The 24,885-nt window shown below is 45.7% G+C and overlaps 1 protein-coding gene across 1 annotated transcript; it reads right to left on the reverse strand.

Moving 5' to 3' along the window:
• Nucleotides 1–20,577: 20,577 nt before the first annotated feature.
• Nucleotides 20,578–24,010, reverse strand: LOC133925871 (uncharacterized GPI-anchored protein At4g28100-like). Its single transcript, XM_062371613.1, has 2 exons — nt 23,125–24,010; nt 20,578–21,061 (listed from the first exon to the last, which is right to left on the reverse strand). The coding sequence occupies exons 1-2, from the start codon at nt 23,827–23,829 to the stop codon at nt 20,732–20,734; spliced, it is 1,035 nt and encodes a 344-aa protein (XP_062227597.1). The 5' UTR covers nt 23,830–24,010; the 3' UTR covers nt 20,578–20,731.
• Nucleotides 24,011–24,885: the final 875 nt, after the last annotated feature.

Below are 24,885 nucleotides of genomic sequence, written 5' to 3' on the forward strand. Positions count from 1 at the left end.
ATCACTACTTTGTGCAGTCTAAAGACGGCCCTGCACTACAACAAGAGGAAGCTCGACATAGTCGAGCTGACTCCCGAGTCACAGCCCAAGAACACTTGACCCAGTGGTCGTCCTGTGAAGATCCACGTTGTCGTCAATCCTGATGATCGGCTCAAGGAAGCTTGCCTAGATGACGATGACCCATCCAGTACGGTCCAGATAGGGGCCAGTCTGGATCCCAAATAGGAACTCATGCTCATCACTTTCCTTTGGGCAAATACCAATGTCTTTTCTTGGAAACCATCTGATATTTCCGGAGTCTATAGGGACGTAATTGAGTATAAATTATCAGTGTGACATGACGTGTAACCAGTAAAGCAAAAGGTGCGTTAGTTCGCACCCGACCGAAAGAAAGCACTTCGTGAGGAGATCAACAAACTTCTGGAAGCAAGCTTCATCCGATAGGTGCAGTATCTGGAGTGGCTATCTAACACAGTCATGGTCCAGAAACCCAATGGTAAGTGGAGGATGTGCGTCGACTTCACCGACCTCAACAAGGTGTGCCCTAAGGATATGTTCCCTCTGCCCCCAGATCGATTAGATTGTGGACTCGACTGCTGGTAGCGATCTACTAAGTTTCTTAGATGCCCAATCAGGGTACCATCAGATTAGCATGAATATGGTAGATGAGGAGAAAATTGCTTTTGTAATGCCCTTCGGAGTCTATTGCTATGAAAAATGCCTTTTGGTTTGAAAAATGTTTGTGCCACTTACTAACGATGCATTCAGCTCATCCTTCAACCACAACTCAGTAGAAATGTCAAGGCGTATGTTAATAATGTGGTCGTGAAAAGCAGGACCAAGGACGACCTGGTCGTGGACTTATAGGAAACATTTGACAACCTTCAAAAGTACTACATGAAGATAAAACTGGAGAAGTGCATGTTCAGAGTCCCATCAGGGAACTTGCTCGGTTTCCTTATGTCTAGTCGGAGAATAGAAGAAAACCCTGACAAGATCAGAGCCATCGACCAGATGGGGTCCCTAACCAGGTTAAAGGAGGTCCAGAAACTAACTAGGTGTGTGGTAGCTTTGAGTAGGTTCATCTTAAGGATGGGAGAGAAGGGGCTGCCCCTTTTCAAGCTCCTGAAGAAAAGTGACCACTTCCTATGGACGCTAGAAGTGGAGACGGCCTTCAAAGATCTCAAAAGGTACATCTCTTCCCCGCCTGTACTAACCACTCCCCAACCAAACGAGGAGCTCCTGCTCTAGTTTGCAGCTACCCCATAGGTCGCAAGCATGGTCCTAATCGTCGAGCGTGAAGGTCTTCAGCGACTAGTGTACTACGTCAATGAAGTCCTACACTACACGAAGGCTCGGTACCCATAGGCACAGAAGCTGTTGTACACCATATTGTTGGTCTCTTACAAGCTCAGTCACTACTTCCTGGCCTACAAAATCAAGGTAATCTCCTCGCTCCCAATTAGGAAAATCCTCCATAGTAGGGATGCAACAGGAAGAACAATGAAGTGGGCAGTAGAGCTTAGGGAGTTCGATATTATATTCGTCCACTGAACAGCTATCGTGTCCTAGGCGTTGGTCGATTTTGTGGCCGAGTGGTCATCCTTTGAGCCTGAGCAGGAACAACAACCAGAGGTGGAAGAGCACTGGACCAAGCACTTCAAGAGGTCATTCACACTAAAGGGAGCAGAGGATGGAGTGGTCTTGACCTCACCTACCGGTGACACCCTCAGGTACGTCATTCAATTATGTTTTCATGCCACTAACAATGTTGCAAAATACGAGGGTATCTTTTCAGGAATGAGGGCAGCCTCCGCTCTTGGTATAAAATACCTCCTAGTGAAAGGGGACTCGCTACTAGTCATAAACAAAGTGTAAAAGGAGTTCCAATGCTCTGACCCAACAATGGTAGCATACCTCGCTGAAGTGAGAAGGTTGGAGCAACACTTTATTGGTTTTGAGGTTAAGCATGTCCTCTGCAAGGACAACTTCCTCACCGATGAGCTGGCCCATATAGCGTCTTCTCGTGCACGGACATCCACCATTATCTCGGGCTAACATGAAGGGGATGCTCCACTTCGAAATGGAGCACCTGAGGTAAGACCTTTGGAGTCAATACCTCCTTTGGTGTTGTCCTTAGGTGACCACCATGTGGTCACCCAGCTTGATTCAATCACGATTTTGATCGATCAAATCTTGGCATGCCTTTAGAATCAAGCGATCATTGACGATGATGCATCAGCAGAAAAGGTCACATGGCAAGCCTACAGATACTCCCTAGTAGAGGGATGCCTCTACCGCAAGGGGAGCAACGCCTTTTACTGAAGTGCGTCCACGGAGGCATATGTGGTACCATGCTTCATACCGCACTCTAATCGGAAAAATGTTCCAACAAGGATTCTATTGGCCCACAGCCCTCTAGGATGCTTGTGAGCTGCTGAAACATTATGAGCCGTGTTAGTACCATGGCCGACAGACCAACCTACCAAGCACTGCAAACCATACCGCTCTCTTGGCCTTTCACTGTTTGGGGGCTTGATATTGTGGAACCATTCCCTAAGGCCCTTGACAGTTTGGAATTTCTGTTCGTGGTAGTCAACAAATTCACTAAGTGAATCGAAGCCAAGCCCATGAGGAAGTGCGGTTTGCAATCAAGTTCATACAAGGGCTGGTAGTGTGGTTTGCAGTCCAAATAGTATAATTACGGACAACAGGACTCAATTCACTAGTAGTGCTTTTAGAGACTATTATGAAGAGATTGGGACCAAAGTATATTACACGTCAGAGGCGCACCCCCAGAGTGGATAGGTCAAAAGGGCAAATGGGATGATATGCAAGGCGTCTAAACCTAAGTCATTGATTGCTATAGAGCTATTCGAGACGCTGGGTGGACGAACTCCCCACAATACTCTGGTCGTTGTGAACGACCCCCAACAGAGCCATGGCTGAAACTCCATTCTTCTGGTCTTTGGCGCCGAAGCAATGCTCCCCTCCGAGATCACCCTCTAGTCTCCTCAAGTAAACAGCTACTCGAACGATGACCAGGTGGCTCGACGGAAGGATGACATAAACATGATCAAAGAGTTACGTGGTCGCACTCTATTTCGTGCAGCCCGATACCAACAGAACCTTAGGCACTACCATGACTGCAAGGTGCAGGAGTGGACCATAGTTGTTGGTGACCTCGTCCTAAGGAAAATCTAGAATAAGGCATGTCAAAACAAGCTCTCTGTCAAGTGGGAAGGGCCCTACACAATTGTTGAAGTTACCCCACCTTGTGTTGTCTAACTGGCTATGGAGGACGGCCGTAAATTGCACAATTCATGGAACATATACCTAATGCACAAGTTCTATGTGTAAGTCAGGTTGAGCATGAGCCTATTTTTCTCTATTTTGCAGGATCTCCAGAAAAAGAATGGACTACCCTCAGCTCGTAAGTTTTTTGATTCAAAGACCAGAAACTCTGTTTTGCAGGATCTCCCAGACAAGAATGGTCTTCCGTCAGCTTGTAAGTTTTTCCGATTCGGAGGTTAGTCCGCCTGGTCAGCAGCTTTTCTACCGACCAAACAGTCGAGGGCTAGAAACAGGTTTAGGATTCCTTTTTATGCTGCTAGTTTATTTTTCTTGTTTGCTCATATGGTGAGTACCAAATCGGTTGGGAAGGAATGAAAACTACCACTTGTATAGTGTCAGGGTTAGTAGCAGCGAAGGGATAACGACTATGAGACCACAAGTCCTAATTTGGGTTGAGCGCTTGTTGTTGACGAAGGGCTTGTCATGCTAAGGGTTGTCCTAGGCACCACGAACCTAGCTAGCGAGTGGCATGAAAAGCCTTGGTTCCCACTAGAAATAACAAGCAATCAGAGCCTACTCACCACATGAACACAGGAAAGATTTATATAAATGCAAGTCCATTGTGAAATGGTGCCACTCGTAGGGTCTCCGCCTAGGGTCAACAATCGATTGTGAGTAGTCTAGTCACCCCTGGCTGGTTTAGGGTGAGGCTCATTGCTTCTCTGTTGATTGGCATTGCACGCAAGACCTCCGCTCGTGGTTGATGTTTAGCCCGGAGTAGCCTGGACATCACCACTACCAGTGCATCTTATGTGTGCCCAGAAAGTTTAACACGCATAAGGACGTCATAGGTGAAGTAACAAAAGCAATACTTTATTTAATTAAACGTTCACTTCTTACAATAAAAGACTTCACCTAAGCAACCTCAAAATTAACCTAAACGATAGTATCTAAACGACGGCAGCGGGATGAAAACATTGGCGACCAATACTCCACATGCACCGACTGGAAGACATGCTCCTTAGAACACCAGGTCGTCGTCTTGGAAATCCTCAAAGTCTTCCACTGAGCAGCATATGTTTTTGTAGGAGAAAGCAAGGGTGAGCACATAAAGTACTCAGCAAGTGTGGAAAAATAATGACATGCAGGCTTATATCAAGAATAGGCTGACACAAGGTAATATTTGCGTAAATGCGAGTAATGAAAACACATTTGGACTCAAAAGCATTAAACAAGTATTAAATGAATGTAACCCAAACAATCCATCATCTAGCATACAAGGTTCCCCTCCCTGCATACTACAACCGTCCAGTACTCCCTGTACTATGATCAAAACCACACCATCTGGAAGTCCTTGTACCAGGACCAAAACCATCCCATCTAATCATGTGAGAATCCAAGTCTCTCATATCTGTGAGCACGGCTGTTATAACAGTTTTACACTCTGCAGAGGATGTCCAGCTTTCCCCACGAGTCAGTGAATTCAATGTTACCGTGTTCGCGAAACACTTAACACACGCCAGTTGTGTGCCGCCAAGAATCACTGTATGACACTTTCCACTAACCAGAGACTAATCCAGTATGTGTCTGCCCACAAGATTTCACCGCCAGGCTTTACGCAAGCTAAGCTCCTACCCAGAAGCCCCTTTTTATGCTGACCCAACACACACTGGACAGACTCTAATCAGTATATCATGCCTTACCCATATCAGCCTCGTGGTTGGTATGTTACTTCTTGGGTTGTCGCTCCACGAACCGGTCCTTACTTAGGTTACTTGAGCAAACGCTAAACCAATATCATAACCATGACCACCATCAGAACTACTTTGCTCAAGGCCTAAGGTTCCATGTTGCTAGACCATCAACATATTAACCATCATTATTGCATATGTTCATTAGTCAAGATTATGACACTTTTCAACATCCCAAAAGCATGGCTAAACAATCTACTCATACAAGACACCTAACCATAAACCATCTAGGTTCCAAGGGATGATAAGCGAAAATCTAGGGAAAACCCTAACATAGATTTACCCATCATGTTGACAGACATTGCATGCAATTTTGTAAAACAAAACATTTAAAACATAGGTTCAATATGATCAAGGACACTTGCCTTCTCCTTGCTGCTGCTCAGTGTATTCTTGCTCCTGGTCTTGATGTTCCTCAAATTGATTCGGGACGTTGTCGGCTAATCGCACAATAACTGACAAACAAACAAACAAGATACACTAAGAACATAGCACAAAACAAAAGAACAACGAGATAAAAACTGGTTAAAAAGAAAGAGCACTGAAAAACGAATCCATCGGCGCAAGAATCGCTTAAATCAGAGCTACGATGAAAACGTTAGGGCTAAAACAAGTCTAGGGTTAAATCTGGAAAAAGGAAATGGCTTATATTGAATTAAACAGAAAGTTCAGGGACCTTTTTGTAAAAATAGAGGGACCTAAATGTAATTATAAAAAAGTATATGGACCTAACTGCAAAAAAGACAGGGCTCTTTTTGTTATTTCAGAAAATTTCAGGGGCTAAATTGCAAAATTACCAATTAAAGGAATTATCATATTTATTTTTATACTGAAAAAGGCTTGAATTACTCACTGGGCTGCTCTGGCTGACGTGGCATGGTGACAGGGCGACACATCAGCAGAGAGGGCTAGGTGGTGGCTGAGGGGGCTGGATGACATGGCATGGCGGCTGACTGGGTTAAGTGGCAACACGTGGCAGCCTCGGGTTGGTTAGCGAAAGGGGTATAGATGGATCTAATCTGGGCCGTGGGTTTCGAATCCGACGGCTAAGCTTAAATGGGACGGTCGGCAGGGTGGTTCTCGGCGGAGCCGAGCTCGGGCACGGCGGTGACTCACCGGAGCAGGGGAAAAAGGTCGTCGCCGACTTCAATCATCGACGACGAGCGGCGGAAAAGGTTCGGGGAAGCGCGGGGAGTCCGTTTTGAGGCTTACCGGAAGCGGCGCGGCACGGGAAGGCGGGCGGCGACGGAAGGGGCGGCGGAGGCCTCAGGATCTCGTCAGGAAGGGCTCTCCAACGGCGCAGGGACCAAGGCGATGGCGGGGAAAGCTTCAGTAGGGGTAGGCGCGCGTGATGGTGGCCTCGGCTGCTCTGTGTTGCTCTGGAACGGCACGGCGGCGAGCTCGGTTGAAGCGGCAGCAATGGCGTCTCGGCAAGCTTTGAACTCGACGACTAGGGCTTGGGTCTCAGCAATTTTCGGATGAGATGAGTTCGGGGAGGGGGTTCTACTTATATAGGCGGCTCAGGACATCCAGGGCGTTGGCACAACGCGTTCGACTCGGACACGGCGGCGGAGGGGCTAAATCCGAGCTCGGTTTCCTCGTTTAAACGTGAAATCTTTAGGGATAAGGCCGGTTAGAGATAGAGGAGATCCCGGGCTTTGATTTGGCGAAAATCTAGATGCTCTAGGGCTCGGGATGGCTCAGATTCGAATCGGGAGGCGACGGCCGGCGCGTGTTTGTGTTCGAGTCGGAATCCGACCGAAGGAGGAAGAAGGGCCTGACATGCGGGGCCTGCATGTCGGCGGCTCAGGTGAGGGCGGCTCGGCGCGGCGTCTTCGGCGCGTGGGCTGGCGCACGCGAATGGGCCGAGGCAGGAATGCGACCCAGGTGGGAGAGGAGGCCAGGGCGGCTACTGGGCTGAGGCCGAAGAGGAGCCGGGCCGGGAAAAAGGAAAAGCAACCCGCGAAAGATTTTAATCTTTTTCTTTTCTCTCTAAATTCAAATTCAACTTCAAATTCAAAATCAAGGCAAAAACTCTTCAAATAAATTTCATCAAAAACCAAATAAAAATCCTATTTGCCTAATTCAGCATGAATGCAAAATAATCATTTATATCCTATGTCAATTCTACATTCTTTCTTAAAAATAGGATTTTCTCTCTTTTAAATTATTTAAACTCATTTTAAACTTTAGGAAACTTTAGCAAACCTACCCCCCTTGGAATGAATCTCGCCCTCGAGATTCACCTGGAGCAGAGAAGAGATGAGGAAACTCCGCTTTCAGATCTTCTTCCCTTTCCCAAGTTGCTTCATCTTCCGAGTGGTGGCTCCATTGCACTTTGCACATTGGTATTACCTTGGTTCTGGTTACTCTTTCTGATCTCTCAAGAATCTTCTCAGGATATTCTACATAGGAGAGATCTTCTTGAACATCCGGTTCCTCCATGGGTAATTGTTCTTCCGGTACTCGAAGACACTTCTTCAACTGAGAAACATGGAAAACATCGTGCACATCTGATAGCTGAGGCGGTAATTCCAACTGATAAGCCACCTCTCCCCTCTTATCCAATATCTTAAAGGGTCCAATGAATCTTGGTGATAACTTTCATTTAACCTTAAATCTACGAAGACCCCTTATAGGCGAAACCTTAAGGTAGACGAAATCTCCAATTTCGAAAACCAATTCTCTTCACCTATTATCAGCATAACTTTTCTGTCTGGATTGTGCAATCCTCAGATTTTCTCGAATCACCTGGACTTGTTTTTCTGCCGTCTCATTCCAGAACAGCGGTGTTCTACATTTCCTTCCATACAAGGCTTCAAACGGAGACATTTGGAGGCTTGTCTGATAGCTGTTGTTATACGAGAACTCGGCATAAGGCAAACTTTTATCCCAACTCTTTCCATACTTCAGAGCACACGCTCTCAGCATAACTTCCAATATTTGATTTATCCTTTCTGTTTGACCATCTGTTTGAGGATGATAGGCAGAACTAAAATTCAACTTTGTGTCCATAGACTCATGTAGCTTCTGCCAAAACTTAGAGATAAACTAAGTTCCTCTATCCGAAACAATCTTCTTTGGTACTCCATGCAAACATACTATTCTTGACATATACAACTCTGCTAGTTTAGCTCCACTATATGTAGTCTTTACTGGAATAAAATGGGCGACCTTTGTCAAACGATCAATTACCACCCAAATAGAATCATATCCATTCTGGGTACGGGGCAATCCAACAATGAAATCCATACCAATCTCTTCCCATTTCCACTCAGGTATCTTCAAGGGTTGCAATAAACCTGCTGGTCTCTGATGTTCTGCTTTGACTTTTTGACAGGTATCACATAGAGCTACGTATTCTGCAACTTCTCTTTTCATTCCATACCACCAGTAACGATCCTTAAGATCATGATACATCTTGGTACTCCCAGGATGAATGAAATATGCTGATTCGTGAGCTTCTCTCAGAATCATCTTTTTAATATCCTCTCGGTTAGGTACGCAAACTCTCTTTTTGAACCATATTGTACCTTGACTGTCCTCCATGAAACCTGGAGCTCTATCCTCCTTAATAAGCTGTCTAATTTCTTTGAGCTTCTCGTCCTCTAGTTGACTTTTCCGAATTTCTTGTTCAAGGGTACAATCTAATTCCATGGTGGTTGTTTCCATGTCTGCCACAAATCCAAGGTTGAGCTTTTCAAACTCTTTCCATAACCCAGGTTGACTATCTTGAACCATCATCGAATTGCTGTAACCTTTCCGTCTCAAGGCGTCGGTCACAACATTTGCTTTTCCTGGGTGATAGTGAATCCCCACATCGTAATCGTTAACTAACTCCAACCATCTGCGCTGACGAAGGTTTAGATCTGGTTGAGTGAAAATATACTTCAAACTCTTATGATCCGTGTATATTTCACATCGTTTTCCAATGAGGTAATGCCTCCAAATCTTCAAGGCATGAACCACAGCTGCTAATTCTAAATCATGTGTAGGGTAGTGCTCCTCATTCTTCCTTAATTGTCTTGACGCATAGGCCACGACTCGACCTTCTTGCATAAGAACACATCCAAGTCCTTGTCGCGAAGCATCACAGTAGATGTCAAAATTCTTGCTAATATTAGGTAAAACTAGTACTGGGGCCATAGTCAATCTCTTGTTCAATTCTTCAAAACTTGCCTAACAAGCAGGACTCCATTTAAACATCACATTCTTCTGAAGCAAAGAGGTAAGAGGTCGAGCTATCCTAGAGAACCCTTCTATAAAGCAGCGATAGTACCCTGCTAATCCAAGAAAACTCCTGATTTCTGACACGTTGGTCGGTGGTAACCAATTCAATACATCCTTTACTTTACTGGGATCTACCGCTACACCTCCAGCGGTTAAGATATGGCCAAGGAACGCGACTTGGTCTAACCAAAAATCACACTTGCTAAGCTTGGCATACAGCTGATGTTCTCTGAGTGTCCGTAGCACAATTCTCAAATGTCCTTCGTGTTCTTCTTTGCTTCTAGAGAAAATTAGAATATCATCAATGAACACCACCACAAACTTGTCCAAATAATCCATGAATACCTTGTTCATGAGATTCATGAAATAGGCTGGGGCATTGGTTAATCCAAATAACATAACAGTATACACGTATAGCCCATATCGGGTACTAAAAGCAGTATTTGGTACATCTGACGGTCGAATCTTCATCTGATAGTATCCTGGTCTTAGATCAATCTTGGAGAACACTCGGGCTCCTCTCATCTGATCAAACAAATCCTCAATTCGGGGCAACGGGTACTTGTTCTTAATGGTTACCTCATTAAGTGCTCTGTAATCTACACACATTCTTCGGCTACCATCCTTCTTATCCACGAAAAGAACTGGGGCTCCCCAAGGTGATGCACTTGGTCTAATAAAACCTTTGCTTAACTGCTCTTGAATTTGCTTCTTTAACTCGACTAGGTCGTTAGCCGACATCCTATATGGCCTTTTTGCTATAGGGGTCGTACCAGGTACCAACTCAATGACAAACTCGACTTCTCGATCAGATGGCATACCTGGCAATTCGTTGGGGAAGACATCGGGAAACTCACAAACTATCTTGATCTGCTCAATGGTTGTTCCTTCAAGCGAATTGAGAGACCGATCCTCTGCTGCTGGTACAGTGGCTACGAACTCAACCTTGATACCTTCTCTATTGGTTAGGTGAACTGCCCTTCTGGCACATTCTATAATTCCGTTGAACTTGGCTAACCAATCCATTCCAAGGATTACATCTATGCCATTGGTTTCCAAGACTATAAGATTCACGGGGAATTCTACCCCCCTTATGCTAAGCCTCATCCTAAGACATATATATTTTGCCTTCAAATTCCCTCCAGGCGAGCTAATAAACATATTATTCTTCATCATAACCATAGGCAATCCATGTTTTGCAACATACTGAATGGTCATAAAAGAATGCGAAGCTCCAGAATCAAACAAAACAGATGCAGGTCGGGAGTTAACGAGGAACATACCGTACACCACATCTTGAGCATCAATAGCCTCTTCTGCTGTGACATGGTTGACTTTCCCATGAACATAGTTCTGTTGTCCACGATTATTCTGACTGGGGTTCTGACTTCCATTGCGTGATTGGGCTGGAACTGGAGTTGTCCTTGGTGTGTTGTTGGTTCGGGCCAGATCCTGCATCTTTTTAGGGCATTTATTCACATAGTGCCCTTCCTCTTCACAATAGAAACATCATTTGTTCGGGCCTGGAGTTGCTGGACTGTCCTTGGTTTGAGGGGTAGCTGGTGGGGTTGATCGGGGCGTCTGATAGTTGGAGCGCTAAACGGGGGTTTGCGACTGAGTCTAGTACTAAACGTTGGAATGAAACATAAGGCCTTGCGGAGACATCTGTGTTGCTCCACGGGATCGTGCGTTGCTTCCTTGTTCCTGGAATGACATCTTCCTCTTCTTCTCCTCCAGCTAGCAGCGCTTGTGCTCAATCATTAGGGCTTTGTTTACCAATGCTTGGAAATGGGGAAACTCTTGGGGAAGCAATGCATATTCTATGGCGTCATTCAGGCCTTCCAGAAAATGTTCATGTTTCTTCTCCTCTGTGCCCACTTCATTGGGTGCATATCTGGACAGCTGAGTAAACTTGGTTAGGTACTCCCTCACAGTCATTGGTCCTTGCTTCAAGTTCATGAACTCCTTCTTCAGACGAACATCTCCAGAGGACAGGTGATGGGTGCGGAAACTAAATTTAAACTCCATCCATGTGATAGATGCAGGGTTTTCATGTGCAGTGCAGTATGCTTCCCACCAGTCTAGGGCTTGACCAGTGAGTTGATGTGAGGCATAGAGAACCATCTCCCTATCGTTGCACTGAGCAACATGTAGCTTCCTCTCTATATCCTTCAGCCAATCATCTGCGTCCATTGGTTCCACTACATGATTGAAGACTGGGGGTTGAGTTCGTTTGAATTCTCCAAGTCTTGACGGTTGATGCAGTTGAGGAACATGGTTTGGCTGTTGTTGTTGCATATGCACCATAGTTTGAGCTAAAGCTTGCAAGATTTAAGTCTGCATAGCCATCTATTGCTCCAAGGTTGATGGAGGGGGCGAGGGTGGATTCTGGTTGTTGTTGTTCTCCTCTTGAGTGTTAATGCTCCTCCTTGTGTTAACCATCTGGTTAGGGTTGAAGAAGGGAACAGAAGTAGATGAGCAAGTCTGGAATAGTTTAACTAGAGAAACCCTTCTATATTATATTATATAGAAATAAAGATGCGTCTGTGGACAAGGTGCCAAAGCATTCAACAGCTCACATCAGCACTCAAGCAAAAACTCCAACTTGCACACTTAGCACCATAACAAAGCTCACACTAACATTATTATTACTCTTAACGATTACATCGACGCTAGGTTCTAACAAAGATAAGACTACCTATGTAAAGATCACACTACTGGGACTCCTCTCTAGTGCGAGACCCTGAGGGGGATGAATCAACTGATCCATCCTCAAAGGTGGCGAGGGTGTTGAAGCAGATCCTCTTGCACGGGGGCGAGTGGATAGACAAGTCTTCTTCGTCATCTTCAGATCCTTCTAGGTTGGCATCTTGTTCATCCTCAAGAGAAGCGGAGACGAAGGCAAGGTGTTGGCGAACTTCTCCCAACTCCCATAAAGCACAGTTGAGCTCATCCTCCAAGGCCATAGTAAGGGCAACTTGCTCTCGTAGCTTGGGGTTTTCTCCAAAGGAGCTCTTTATGAACGGTTCGTTACTTCCACGAGTTCTGCGGGGACAGTATGCATAAGGAGAGTTGTCCATCTTGCTATTGTATTGATCATGAACACGGGATATCGCTTGACGAGCTGCATCTTGAACACCAGCGGTGAAGGTTGCTCTTGGGACCATTGCTGAGTGAATGCCCACCACTCTTCGAACTTCCATACCCTCATCTTGACTTCGCTCGTAATCATAAATAGTGACTTCAACCTTCCATTCCACATATCCAGGGTATTGTCTCTTCACTCCCCTGTATACTGGCTTCTGAGTATGTCCAAGTCCAGAAAGTATCCCCCAAAGAAGGTGCGGAAGGTGTCCTGCATGAAGGCCATCACTTTCATAAACGTCAGGAACGGGATCCATATTCCGGAAGGTGGGGTCATCAATCTCCTCTTCAGTTGGCACACGTGGTAGAATGGGTGGACGTCGTCTGGTTGACTTACGGGCAGTAAGTAGCTGGCGAACCATCTAAAAAGGAAGAGATAGGATATAAGAAATAGTCTTATGGATAGCAAGAGACAAGTTTGAGAACTATGGAAAGGCATGGATGGGATTAGACGACTAGGTAATTCCTTAGGACGACCATTCTAGCTAGGCTTGCGATCCTACAGTCAGTATGGCTCTGATACCACCTCTGTCACACCTGGTTTTAACAGCCAAAACCAAGTGTGGCTTATATGTGCCTAGGAAGTTTAACACACACAAGGACGTCATAGGTGAAGTAACAAAAGTAATACTTTATTTAATTAAATGTTCACTTCTTATAATAAAAGACTTCACCTAAGCAACATCAAAATTAACCTAAATGACAACATCTAAACGACAGCAGCGGAACGAAAATATTGGCGACCAATACTCCACAGGCACCGACTGGAAGACACGCTCCTTAGAACACCAGGTCATCATCTTGGAAATCCTTAAAGTCTTCCACTGAGTAGCATATGTTTTTGTAGGAGAAAGCAAGGGTGAGCACATAAAGTACTCAGCAAGTGTGGGAAAATAATGACATGCAGGCTTATATCAAGAATAGGCTGACACAAGGTAATATTTGCGTAAATGCGAGTAATGAAAACACATTTGGACTCAAAAGCATTAAACAAGTATTAAATGAATGTAACCCAAACAATCCATCATCTAGCATACAAGGTTCCCCACCCTGCATACTACAACCGTCCAGTACTCCCTGTACTATGACGAAAACCACACCATCTGGCACTCTTTGTACCAGGACCAAAACCATCCCATCTAATCATGTGAGGATCCAAGTCTCTCATATTCGTGAGCACGGCTGTTATAACAGTTTTACACTTTGCAGAAGTTGTCCAGCTTTCCCCAAGAGTTAGTGAATTCCATGTTGCCGTGTTATCGAAACACTTAACACACGCCAGTTGTGTGCCACCAAGAATCATTGTATGACACTTTCCACTAACCAGAGACTAATCTAGTATGTGTCTGCCCACTAGGTTTCACCGTCAGGCTTTACGCAAGCTAAGCTCCTACCTAGAAGCCCCTTTTTATGCTGACCCAACACACACTGGACAGACTCTAATCAGTATGTCACGCCTTACCCCTATCAGCCTCGTGGTTGGTACGTTACTTCTTGGGTTGTCGCTCCATGAACCGGTCCTTACTTAGGTTACTTGAGCAAACGATAAACCAACATCATAACCATGGCCACCATCAAAACTACTTTGCTCAAGGCCTAAGGTTCCATATTGCTAGACCATCGACATATTAACCATCATTATTGCATATTTTTATTAGTCAAGATTATGACACTTTTCAACATCCCAAAAGCATGGCTAAGCAATCTACTCATACAAGACACCTAACCATAAACCATCTAGATTCCAAGGGATGATAAGGGAAAATCTAGGGAAAAACCTAATATAGGTGACTACCCATCATGTTGACAGATATTGCATGCAATTTTGTAAAACAAAACATTTAAAACATAGGTTCAATATGATCAAGGACACTTGCCTTCTCCTTGCTGCTGCTCAGTGTATTCTTGCTTCTGGTCTTGATGTTCCTCAAATTGATCCAGGACGTTGTCGGCTAATCGCACAATAATCGACAAACAAACAAACAAGATACACTAAGAACAGAGCACAAAACAAAAGAACAACAAGATAAAAACTAGTTAAAAAGAAAGAGCACTGAAAAACGAATCCATCGGCGCAAGAATCGCTTAAATCGAAGCTACGATGAAAAAGTTAGGGCTAAAACAAGTCTAGGGTTAAATCTGGAAAAAGGAAATGGCTTATATTGAATTAAACAGAAAGTTCAGGGACCTTTTTGTAAAAATAGAGGGGCCTAAATGTAATTATGAAAAATATAGGGACCTAACAACAAAAAGACAAGGCTCTTTTTGTTATTTTAGAAAATTTCAGGGGCTAAATTGCAAAATTACCAATTAAAGGAATTATCAGATTTATTTTTATACTGAAAAAGGCTTGAATTACTCACTGGGCTGTTCTGGCTGACGTGGCATGGTGACAGGGCGACACATCAGCAGAGATGGCTAGGTGGCGGCTGAGGGGGCTGGATGACATGGCATGGCGGCTGACTGGGTTAAGTGGCAACACGTGGCAGCCTCGGGTTGGTTAGCGAAGGGGTATAGATGGATCTAATCTGGGCCATGGGTTTCGGATCCGACGGCTGAGCTTAAAGGGGACGGTCGGCAGGGTGGTTCTCGGCGGAGCCGAGCTCGGGCATGGCGGCAACTCATCGGAGCAAGGGAAAAAGGTCATCGCCGGCTTCAATCGTCGATGACGAGCAGTGGAAAAGGTTCGGGGAAGCGCAGGGAGTCCGTTTTGAGGCTTACCGGAAGCGACACGGCACGGGAAGGCGGGCGGCGACGGAAGGGGCGGCGGAGGCCTCGGGATCTCGTTGGGAAGGGCTCTCCGGCGGCGCAGGGACCAAGGCAACGGTGGGGAAAGCTTCAATAGGGGCAGGCGCGCGTGATGGTGGCCTCGGCTGCTCTGTGTTGCTCTGGAACGGCGCGGCGGCGAGCTCGGTTGAAGCGGCAGCAATGGCGGCTCGGCAAGCTTCGAACTCGATGACTAGGGCTCGGGTCTCGACGATTTCGGATGAGATGAGTTCGGGGAGGGGGTTCTACTTATATAGGCCGCTCGGGACATCCAGGGCGTCGGCGCAGCGCGTTCGACTAGGACACGACGGCGGAGGGGCTAAATCCGAGCTCGGTTTCCTCGTTTAAACATGAAATCTTTAGGGATAAGGCCGGTTAGAGATAGAGGAGATCCCGGGCTTTGATTTGGCGAAAATCTAGAAGCTTTAGGGCTCGGGACGGCTCAGATTCGAATCGGGAGGCGGCGGCCAGCGCGTGTTTGTGTTCGAGTCAGAATCCGACCGAAGGAGGAAGAAGGGCCTGACATGCGGGGCCCGCATGTCAGCCGCTCAGGTGAGGGCGGCTCGGCGCAGCGTCTTCGGCGCGTGGGCTGGCGCGTGCGAATGGGCCGAGGCAGGGATGCGGCCCAGGTGGGAGAGGAGGCCAAGGCGGCTGCTGGGCTGAGGCCGAAGAGGAGCCGGGCCGGGAAAAAGGAAAAGCAGCCCGCGAAAGATTTTAATCTTTTTCTTTTCTCTCTAAATTCAAATCCAACTTCAAATTCAAAATCAAGGCAAAAACTCTTCAAATAAATTTCATCAAAAACCAAATAAAAATCCTATTTGCCTAATTCAGCATGAATGCAAAATAATCATTTATATCCTATGTCAATTATACATTCTTTCATATGAAATAGGATTTTCTCTCTTTTAAATTATTTAAACTCATTTCAAACTTTAGCAAATTTTTGAGAATTTTTAAAAATGGAAAAAAAATTAGGGTGTTACAACTTATAGTGAAAACAAATGGCGGAGTCATGAAAGAACTCGAATTATCTATGCCTAACCAGAAAGGACTTACCATGTGGTCAGAGTGGTGAGCACAACTCTCATCCTAGAGAAGCCACTGAGTTGACCTGGTGAGTAGGTCATATCTGTAGAGACGTGGGTGGTCGATGTCCCACGGGCGCGTTTGAATGATCCTGCGAAAGTCGAATCCTCCATTGGTCTCTTCTCCCATTGCGTGGAGGCACGGTGAGCAGCGATCTAGTCGCCCCTGGCTAGCTTAGGGCAAATCGATTGTGAGTAGTCTAGTCACCTCTGGCTGGTTTAGGGTGAGGCTCATTGCTTCTCTGCTGATTGGCATTGCACGCAAGACCTCCGCTCGTGGTTGATGTTTAGCCCGGAGTAGCCTGGACATTGCCACTACCAGTGCGGCTTATGTGTGCCCAGAAAGTTTAACACGCATAAGGACGTCATAGGTGAAGTAACAAAAGCAATACTTTATTTAATTAAATGTTCACTTCTTACAATAAAAGACTTCACCTAAGCAACCTCAAAATTAACCTAAACGATAGTATCTAAACGACGGCAGCGGGATGAAAATATTGGCGACCAATACTCCATAGGCACCGACTGGAAGACATGCTCCTTAGAACACCAGGTCGTCGTCTTGGAAATCCTCAAAGTCTTCCACTAAGCAACATATGTTTTTGTAGGAGAAAGCAAGGGTGAGCACATAAAGTACTCAGCAAGTGTGGGAAAATAATGACATGCAGGCTTATATCAAGAATAGGCTGACACAAGGTAATATTTGCGTAAATGCGAGTAATGAAAACACATTTGGACTCAAAAGCATTAAACAGGTATTAAATGAATGTAACCCAAACAATCCATCATCTAGCATACAAGGTTCCCCACCCTGCATACTACAACCGTCCAGTACTCCCTGTACTATGACGAAAACCACACCATCTGGCACTCCTTGTACCAGGACCAAAACCATCCCATCCCAAAAAGTCACACTCCTATCTAAAGAGGTGACACCAAGGAAACAACGACCGTGTTACTTGTGAAGCTCTCACAGGTGATATCATTCAACCCAGAATACAGAAACGCTAGGTGTTCTCGCCTCCGTAGGGGGCACAACCGGTGCTTGATGAAGTCACGAATGACGTCCGACCCTATCAGCCTAGCCTATCGAAGCTGGCCAACCCTCTTGACTAGGGTCAGTAGCTCTGGGGTAGTCATGGGCGAACTACCCAAGTTGTCCATGACCTAAGCCAGTGCACTTGGCACTCGGAGGTTTCCAAAGGAGTTATCTGCCGCAAAGTAGAACCACTCCTCCCTCAACCTTGATCACAAAGACTTGAGGCCAACCTCAATATAGGAGTTTGTGGAGGTGGAACCCGCAACTTCTGGTGGCCGGCCCGATCACCGACCGGCAAGTGTAGAAGAACAGGAAGAGGTCGAGGCATGGCTCGACCTCGATGAAGTTCCCACAAAAATGAGCGAATATGCTCAACATAAGAATGGAGTTAGGGTTGAGGTGAAGGTGGTAGATGTCGTAGAAGGATATGATAGTAGTGAAGAACTTGGAGAAGGGCGGCATGAGGTTGGCCAAGAAGAACGAGATGAACATGATGGTCTCCCCCAGGCGGGGAGCAAGCACGCTCTCCCTGGAGCGGTACCCCGAGGTCAAGCGATGGGTGAGCAGGCCAGCATCATGCATCTGCCGCAACCTTACCACATAGCACTTGGACTTTGGGAAGGTAGGCTCGCAGCCGGTGCGTGCCATCGGACGACGTTGAAGATGCTATGAGGGCAAGAACAGAGATAGAGACAAAGGTTAGGGGGGTGACGAAAGGTTCATGGGGAACCATAGGCGCTCCAATTTAAAGGGTTGTCGCGGTATCTCAACTACTGTGGGGTCCTGTCCGCTCAAAATTCGAAAGGTCACACGTGGGTAAACAAAATTCCCTCGGGTCCGGTTGCAATTAATGTTCTCTCTCCCACATTCTCTCTCTATCTCTCTCTCTGGTCATTTAACCTCCCATTGGGATGCAGTTTGCCGAGTTGACCGCAAAAGCATGCTACATCAACGACCACTCCCTATAGAAAACATGTGTTCACCTGGGATCCAAGTGGCGCAACCAGACTCGACCACGACCACTTGTCACGCAGTGACCACGATGTACTACAACAAACCACTCAGTCTGCCCCATCCGTAATGGATCTTGGGGGTTACTGTCGATGTAATAGATAAGGAGCTATTGTATCAGGAGTTCTTTGACGTGGAACGTCTAAAGAGCTATTGGTATAGCAGCTTCGCAACATCTATTTCTATTTTTAGATTTAGGTATAAAATATTATACTTCAAACATTTCAACATAGGGTGTATGTCTTAAGTTTGACATCAAACTTAAGACAGGTCCCTATGCTAAAAAGTTACGGTAGAGCATATTATTATCACTACCAGTTCATGTCTTGAACCGACAGTGATAGTAGGGTTGTCACATCTGATTCATAAGCTGACAGTGATAATCATAGATTATCACTGCCGCTAATTCACTGTCGGTTCAAAAACCAACAGTGATATCAATTTTGAACCGGTAGTGATAACATTTTATGTAGTAGTGTTTGCAACAGCCTTGTAGTGATTCCTAGCCGCACATCTCGGAAGTGTGTAAGTGTATAGCTAATACGGGCAAAATAGAAAATCAGGACTTGTGGATAAAATATACAACCTCTCTAGAGTGTAAAACTAATTAATCAGCCGTACATATGGTTATGAGCGATAAGGAATACCACACATGATTAGAATGGTTACACTAATTATTTTTTGCTGGTCGTTCATGGTTGCGAAAATCATGTTTAAGATGGTGAACCTTGGTAGTGGGAACTATGGTTGAGGTGGTTGGAAAATTGGTTAAGTGAAGAGGAGAAATTCTTGAGGTGGTTTATTTATTATAGTTCATTAATTTAATTACTCATTTTCATTAATTGATTTTATTCAAATTATGCCTTTATGTAAATAAATCCCTGTTAGCTTTATTTTTGTTGAATGCCTTTATTTATAATTTTATCATAACTTGCAGAGTACGAGACATACTCACACTTAGTATAACCATAATACTCAATCGAAAAACAATTTGAAGATTATCCTGAAGATGGTGCGTTCTAAGATGATGCTCTTCGTTGACTACACGTGGAGATGCTTGGAATAAAAGATCACACTAGGTACAGAGTTTTATTGATTTTTGACCCTCAAATGTCTTTCTTGTAATAACAAACTCTTACGTTAAGTTGATGATATTTTGTTGTGCTAACATAAGTCTTAATATGTTAGGATTTATTTCTGACTCAATATATAATAAAGGATCGGGCTTTCCTTAGACCTATCTTGACACCCCCACCTTGATCTGCCGAGGCACAACAACCCACCGCTACCTCTTCTTTCGCTATACTCTAAACCCTAGAGAAATGGCAAGGAGAAGAAACGGTCGTGGAAAAAAAATAAACAGTTCCTACCAAACTAATGCTTTGACCTATTAGATGCATAGTCAACTATGATTTTTTTTCTCAATACTATCTTTATAATACTCATAGTACTCTCAAGTATACTCATAATAGTTGGAGGAAGAGTATTAGTCAATCTAAATCATCGGATAGGAGAAATTGGATAATACATATTGTTTTGGATGTACTATAACTTAATGGTCCTAATGGAGATGCATGCACGCCACTAAAACAACGACTATGGACAACGGCAGATCCAGCACGTGGGCTCCAACCCTCCAACTGGCTGCAGCTCCACTAAAATGAAGGGGTAGAGGTGGAAGGAAGAGGGGGTGGGGAAGAAGAGGGAGAGGTAGCGGAGGAGAAAAAAGAAGTTAATAATTTTAGAATTTGGTTCTAGCTCCGCCACCTCTCCTGCCGCTACACTCCAAACCCTAGAGAAATGGTAAGAAGAAGAAATGGTCGTGGAAAAAAATAAACGGTTCCTACCAAACTAATGCTTTGATCTATTAGATGCATAGTCAATTATGATTTTTTTCCGGTACTATCCTTATAATACTCATAGTACTCTCAAGTATACTCATAATAATAGTTGGAGGAAGAGTATTAGTCAATCTAAATCATCGGATAGGAGAAATTGGATAATTCATATTGTTTTAGATGTACTATAACGTAATGGTCCTAATGGAGATGCATGCACGCCACTGAAACAACGACTATGGCCAGCGGCAGATCCAGCACGGGGGCTCCAACCCTCCAACTGGCTACAGCTCCACTAAAATGAAGGGGTAGAGTTGGAAGGAAGAGGGGTGGGGAAGAGAGAGATAGCGGAGGAGAAAAAAGAAGTTAATAATTTTAGAATTTGGTTCTAGCTCTGTCACTTATCACTAACCATGGAAATTAGATGAAGGATGAAACACATAATTACAACAATAAAGTCCACCACTCTACCATCAAAGCAACATCTTTAATTCTCAATCTTTGCTGAACTAACACCAACAGCGCAAATATCTAAATAACAAAGAGACCATGCGACACATTAATTTCGCGTCATCAGAAGCATTGCGACAAGAAGCCAACTGAAGCGCCAAGCAGGACGAGAAGGAGCCAGCCAACGGCGGGGTAGGAGGCGGCGCCATTGATCTGCGTCGAGCGGACGGCAACAGGAAGTTCGTCGACGGGGAGCGAGCAGGTGGCGGGGTGGCCTGCGCCGGCCTCGTCGGCCGCCATCAGTGCCTGGATCACCGCCGTGGCCGCGGCGCGGTTCCGCGTGGCGTTCCGCTGCAGCAGCCACGTGAGCCCCATGAGCTGGCAGTCACGCCCCTGCTGCTTCGCCTTCGCCGGCGACGTGGCGTTGTTCTTCCCGCCGGCGTTGGCGCCCAGCTGCAACGCAAGAAAAGTACAGTGATTTCAGTAAGAAATTCACAGCGATTTGTTTAGAACATGACAGAGATTCCGGTGGAGAAAAAGGACGAGACGAGGGGCCATGGCCATCCTCGTGCCCTCACTCTCGCAACAATTGGCGCACGCGGACTCACGCGACATGATGTCACTCACATCACATTTCTCGAAACTTTCAAAGCTCATGTGACGCATGGTGCAACACTGCCTCAAGAACATAACAAAGCGTCCTTCCCTTGAGATAATGAGATGAGCTTGGCATCTTTTTTCTTCCCGGTCTTCGAGCTCACAGATTACTAGCAAAGCATACCTAAAAAAATATTACTAGGAAAGCATTTGATGATTCGGTCCTGTACCGAAGGGTTAGTGGCGACCTGTGATTGTAAGGCTTTTTAGGTGAAGAAAAGAGGAGGATGAGACGGAAGGAAAGGCAAGCAAGGGCTCGATATCGAGTCCTGAGCCCAAATGGTAAAGCGAACGACCAAAGTGAAAGTGGTGAAGGGGAGAGAGGCATGGTGCTCTGGAGCAAATCATGCTCCAGGTCCTACACATCCATCAGGCCCGGATTTCTCGCTAGAAATCTCAGCATCCCAGGGCGTTTCAGACGAATCAGCGAAAGCAGTTCACGTGCACCACCAAGTCTTTTGGACTAATACTACTACTGTACAGTGTTAACTTAGTTAATTACCATCCAGTTACTCTTCATCTATTTTCACACCGTGCAAGTTTCAGAGTTTAGTACCAAATTAACAAGCATCTGTCAACAAGCCCATTCATACATATCAAAATCATTGAAAGTATTCAGGAATTGCTTGCAGTACCCATCAGTAGAACTTCCCGGGAGAATTACTGAGCCTACGACAGGTCAGGGTTCAGGACTAGAATTTTTACTCTGAAAAATAAGGAACAAAATAATGGAGGTAACTTTTGTAGAGTAGAGCATATCACTACTCCATGAGTAGCATTATGCTGCACAGAATACGTACTTCTTCACATTTTTCATGTCATCACCCTATACTTCGTTCAAAAACACGAAATAAACTCTTCCAGACCTGCAGAAACAAGTTCTCCCAGAGAGTTGCAGTACATGTCACTACGACAGCAATTTACTTGTTTCTTTACGTGGGGTACCGGTACTCATGCGTGTTATTTGTTAGCATTCTACTAGTTGCATACTAGGGAGTAGGGATCTTGTGAACTCTCCGTGATGTTTTCCCCATCCTTTGTTTGGTATCAATGAATGCAGGGACCGCCTATTTGTCCATTCTCATGGATATACGTTCCAGGTTTTTGTTCAGTAGAATTTGACAGCTCAAGTTTGTCTTGTTTCTCAACTAGCTACGCTTTAGATCAATCAGTAGAGATTTCTAGGTCATGATACTAAATAAGCTTTCTATTAAATGCCATCTGAATCATTTCGAAATGCTAAATATCACACTTTGACATCTAAAAATGAAAAAGAACAGCTTCTCTTTTTTTAAGAGAAAAGGAGTGCCATGAAATGATTCATGCATATTAAGCAATCAGGGTTGAGAATGCCAGCCCCCTAAACTTCAGGCAATTAAAATCGTGAAATATTAGAATCGACGCTCACATCCGGCTACCATTGTTAGGGAGGAGGGGTTTCAGGGGTTGAAGATGTGTTCCATGGTTGTCGGGCTTAAAGACGTAGACATGCTAAGTGGGGTAGGTGGATATGGGATGCGGCCGGCCATAGGAGGCTGAGGATAGCCGATGGGCTAGGTCGAGGCGGGGCATCACGGAGTTAGCGTGGTGGAGGTTGGGAGAGCATATCTGACAGCGGGGAGTGGTCGGAGACAGGGGAGGTGAGGTGTAGGGCGTCTCGTCACGCTGATGCAGGAGAAAGCAGCAGATCTGTCCGATTCGCTGGAAACATCAACTGAGCGGTATTCTGTTTTCGGTCGCGTGAACACTAGCACGACCTTACCATTAGAAAATGCAGCTAGTTTTGTCAAGGGCACGTACACCTACCTAGTCCAATGCAGCAGACAAGCATCCAAGGAAAGAGAAATCTCGAGTTTCACCTTGTTGAGCGCCCGGAGGCACCTGGAGCAGCCGGCGAGCCCCGGCTGCGCGCAGTCCCTCTCCAGCCTCCTAGCCGCCCTGCCCGCGGGCTCCGCGCACGCCGGCTGCCGCAGCCTCACCCCGCAGTAGCAGAACGCCACGTCACACGCCGCCGTCCCGTTGCTCGCGCTGGTGCCACTGTTGCCTTGAGGCTGCGGAAGCGACGCCCCCGCCGCACGTAGCGCGCGGTCCGCCGCCCCCGCGCACTCCTCCGCGTCGTCCGGGAGCACCGGCAGGTCAACCACGGCGGCGGCCTCCGCCGCCGAGGCCACCGAATGACCCGCGCCTCCGACGCCGCGGCCCGAGAGCACCGTGGGCGCGTACGCCGCGTACAGCCAAGCGGCGAGCGCTGGGCAGCATTGCAGCCGCGGCGGGAGCGCGCCCCCGCCGGCGTTGCAAGATGCGAGGATGGCGGGGAGGAGCGGAGGCGAGGGGGAAAGCTGGCAGACGGAGGTGGCGGCGGCCTCGGACTGCTCCGGGAATGCCGGGATGGTGGACGCCACGGCGGCGGGCTGCGCAGGCGAGGCGCCTGCCGACGGGAAGAGCAGCGACGGCCCGAGCGACGCCGGGTCCGGCATTGCCGTCGACGCCGCGGTGAGCAGCAGGAGGCGGGTGGTGATGGCGAGCAGCACTGTCACTGTGGCGTAGTGGTGGAGGCTAGGCATTGTTTGGCGGCAGGAAAGCTAGCTCAACTGTTCAGGTGTTTGGCGAGCTAGACAAGCTGGTACCCGGTAGGGCGTGGAGTGAGAATGTGTGTCAAAGAGGCAAGGAGAGAGAAAATCTAGCACTTCGAAGATTGAGATTACGCTTTCGATGTAAGCTGTTAAGTGTTAACATTAGGCCCCCGTGCGGTCTCCGAAGCTAAACGAGCAGCAGGGCCTGTTCTAATATTTTGGTGATTTAAGATGGGATTAAAAAGGGATCCTATTAAATATAAATTTTGAAATATTTACATATTACAGTAACTCAAAGCAATAGTGTTATTTATTATATTAAATAAATAGCAGTTGTATGTATTATATGAAAAAAAAATAGCATACCCCAGTACACAATAATATAAACAGAGAAAACAAGATGTATACGAGACATATGACTATATGATAGGGAAAAATAAAGACATACTTCTCAATCAAGTCTCTGTATATATCAGCACCAAGATTAGCAATCACGACTCTATCACTCAACTTGAAAACAGAAACCAGCTTATCATAAATCTAAAACAAATATAAGAATATGATTATACATGTTAGACACAATGAATGTAGCTAAGCTTACAAAGTAAAATTACATATGATTGTAACTTTACCTATGGAGATCATCCGAAACAATTTCTTCTAACATTTACAGAAATGAAGTCACTAATGATAGTATCAATATCAATCTCATCTAGTAAATTTTTCTCAATGCATAAGGTCGCCAAACCAGTTAGCCTTTCTTGAGACATTACTGACCTCAAATAGTTCTTCAATCACTTTAACTTTGAAAAGCTTTTTTCAGCCGATGCCACAGTCACAGGTACAGTAAATAAGATTCGATAAGTAATAGAAACATTAGGATACCAGTCCACTTTTCCATAGCAGACATTGTTCTATCCGGCAAAGTCAATTGCATAACCCTTAATTCAGATATTAGATCATTTAACTCCACATCAGATGAACCATGCAGATAGAAAGTTTTTGCAAATTTAGTGCAATAATCTATTAGTTCAATATTATTCAGTG

The sequence above is a fragment of the Phragmites australis genome, chromosome 8 (assembly GCF_958298935.1).
Source record: "Phragmites australis chromosome 8, lpPhrAust1.1, whole genome shotgun sequence".
Taxonomy (NCBI): Eukaryota; Viridiplantae; Streptophyta; class Magnoliopsida; order Poales; family Poaceae; genus Phragmites; species Phragmites australis.

What these genes read in the sequence shown, in the direction of transcription:
- LOC133925871 (XM_062371613.1), bottom strand. Translation starts at nt 23,829, where the DNA reads ATGCCTAGCCTCCACCACTACGCCACAGTGACAGTGCTGCTCGCCATC. An exon ending in GCCTCCGGGCGCTCAACAAG is followed by an intron (nt 21,062 to 23,124) that starts GTGAAACTCGAG and finishes CTTGCGTTGCAG; the next exon opens with CTGGGCGCCAACGCCGGCGG.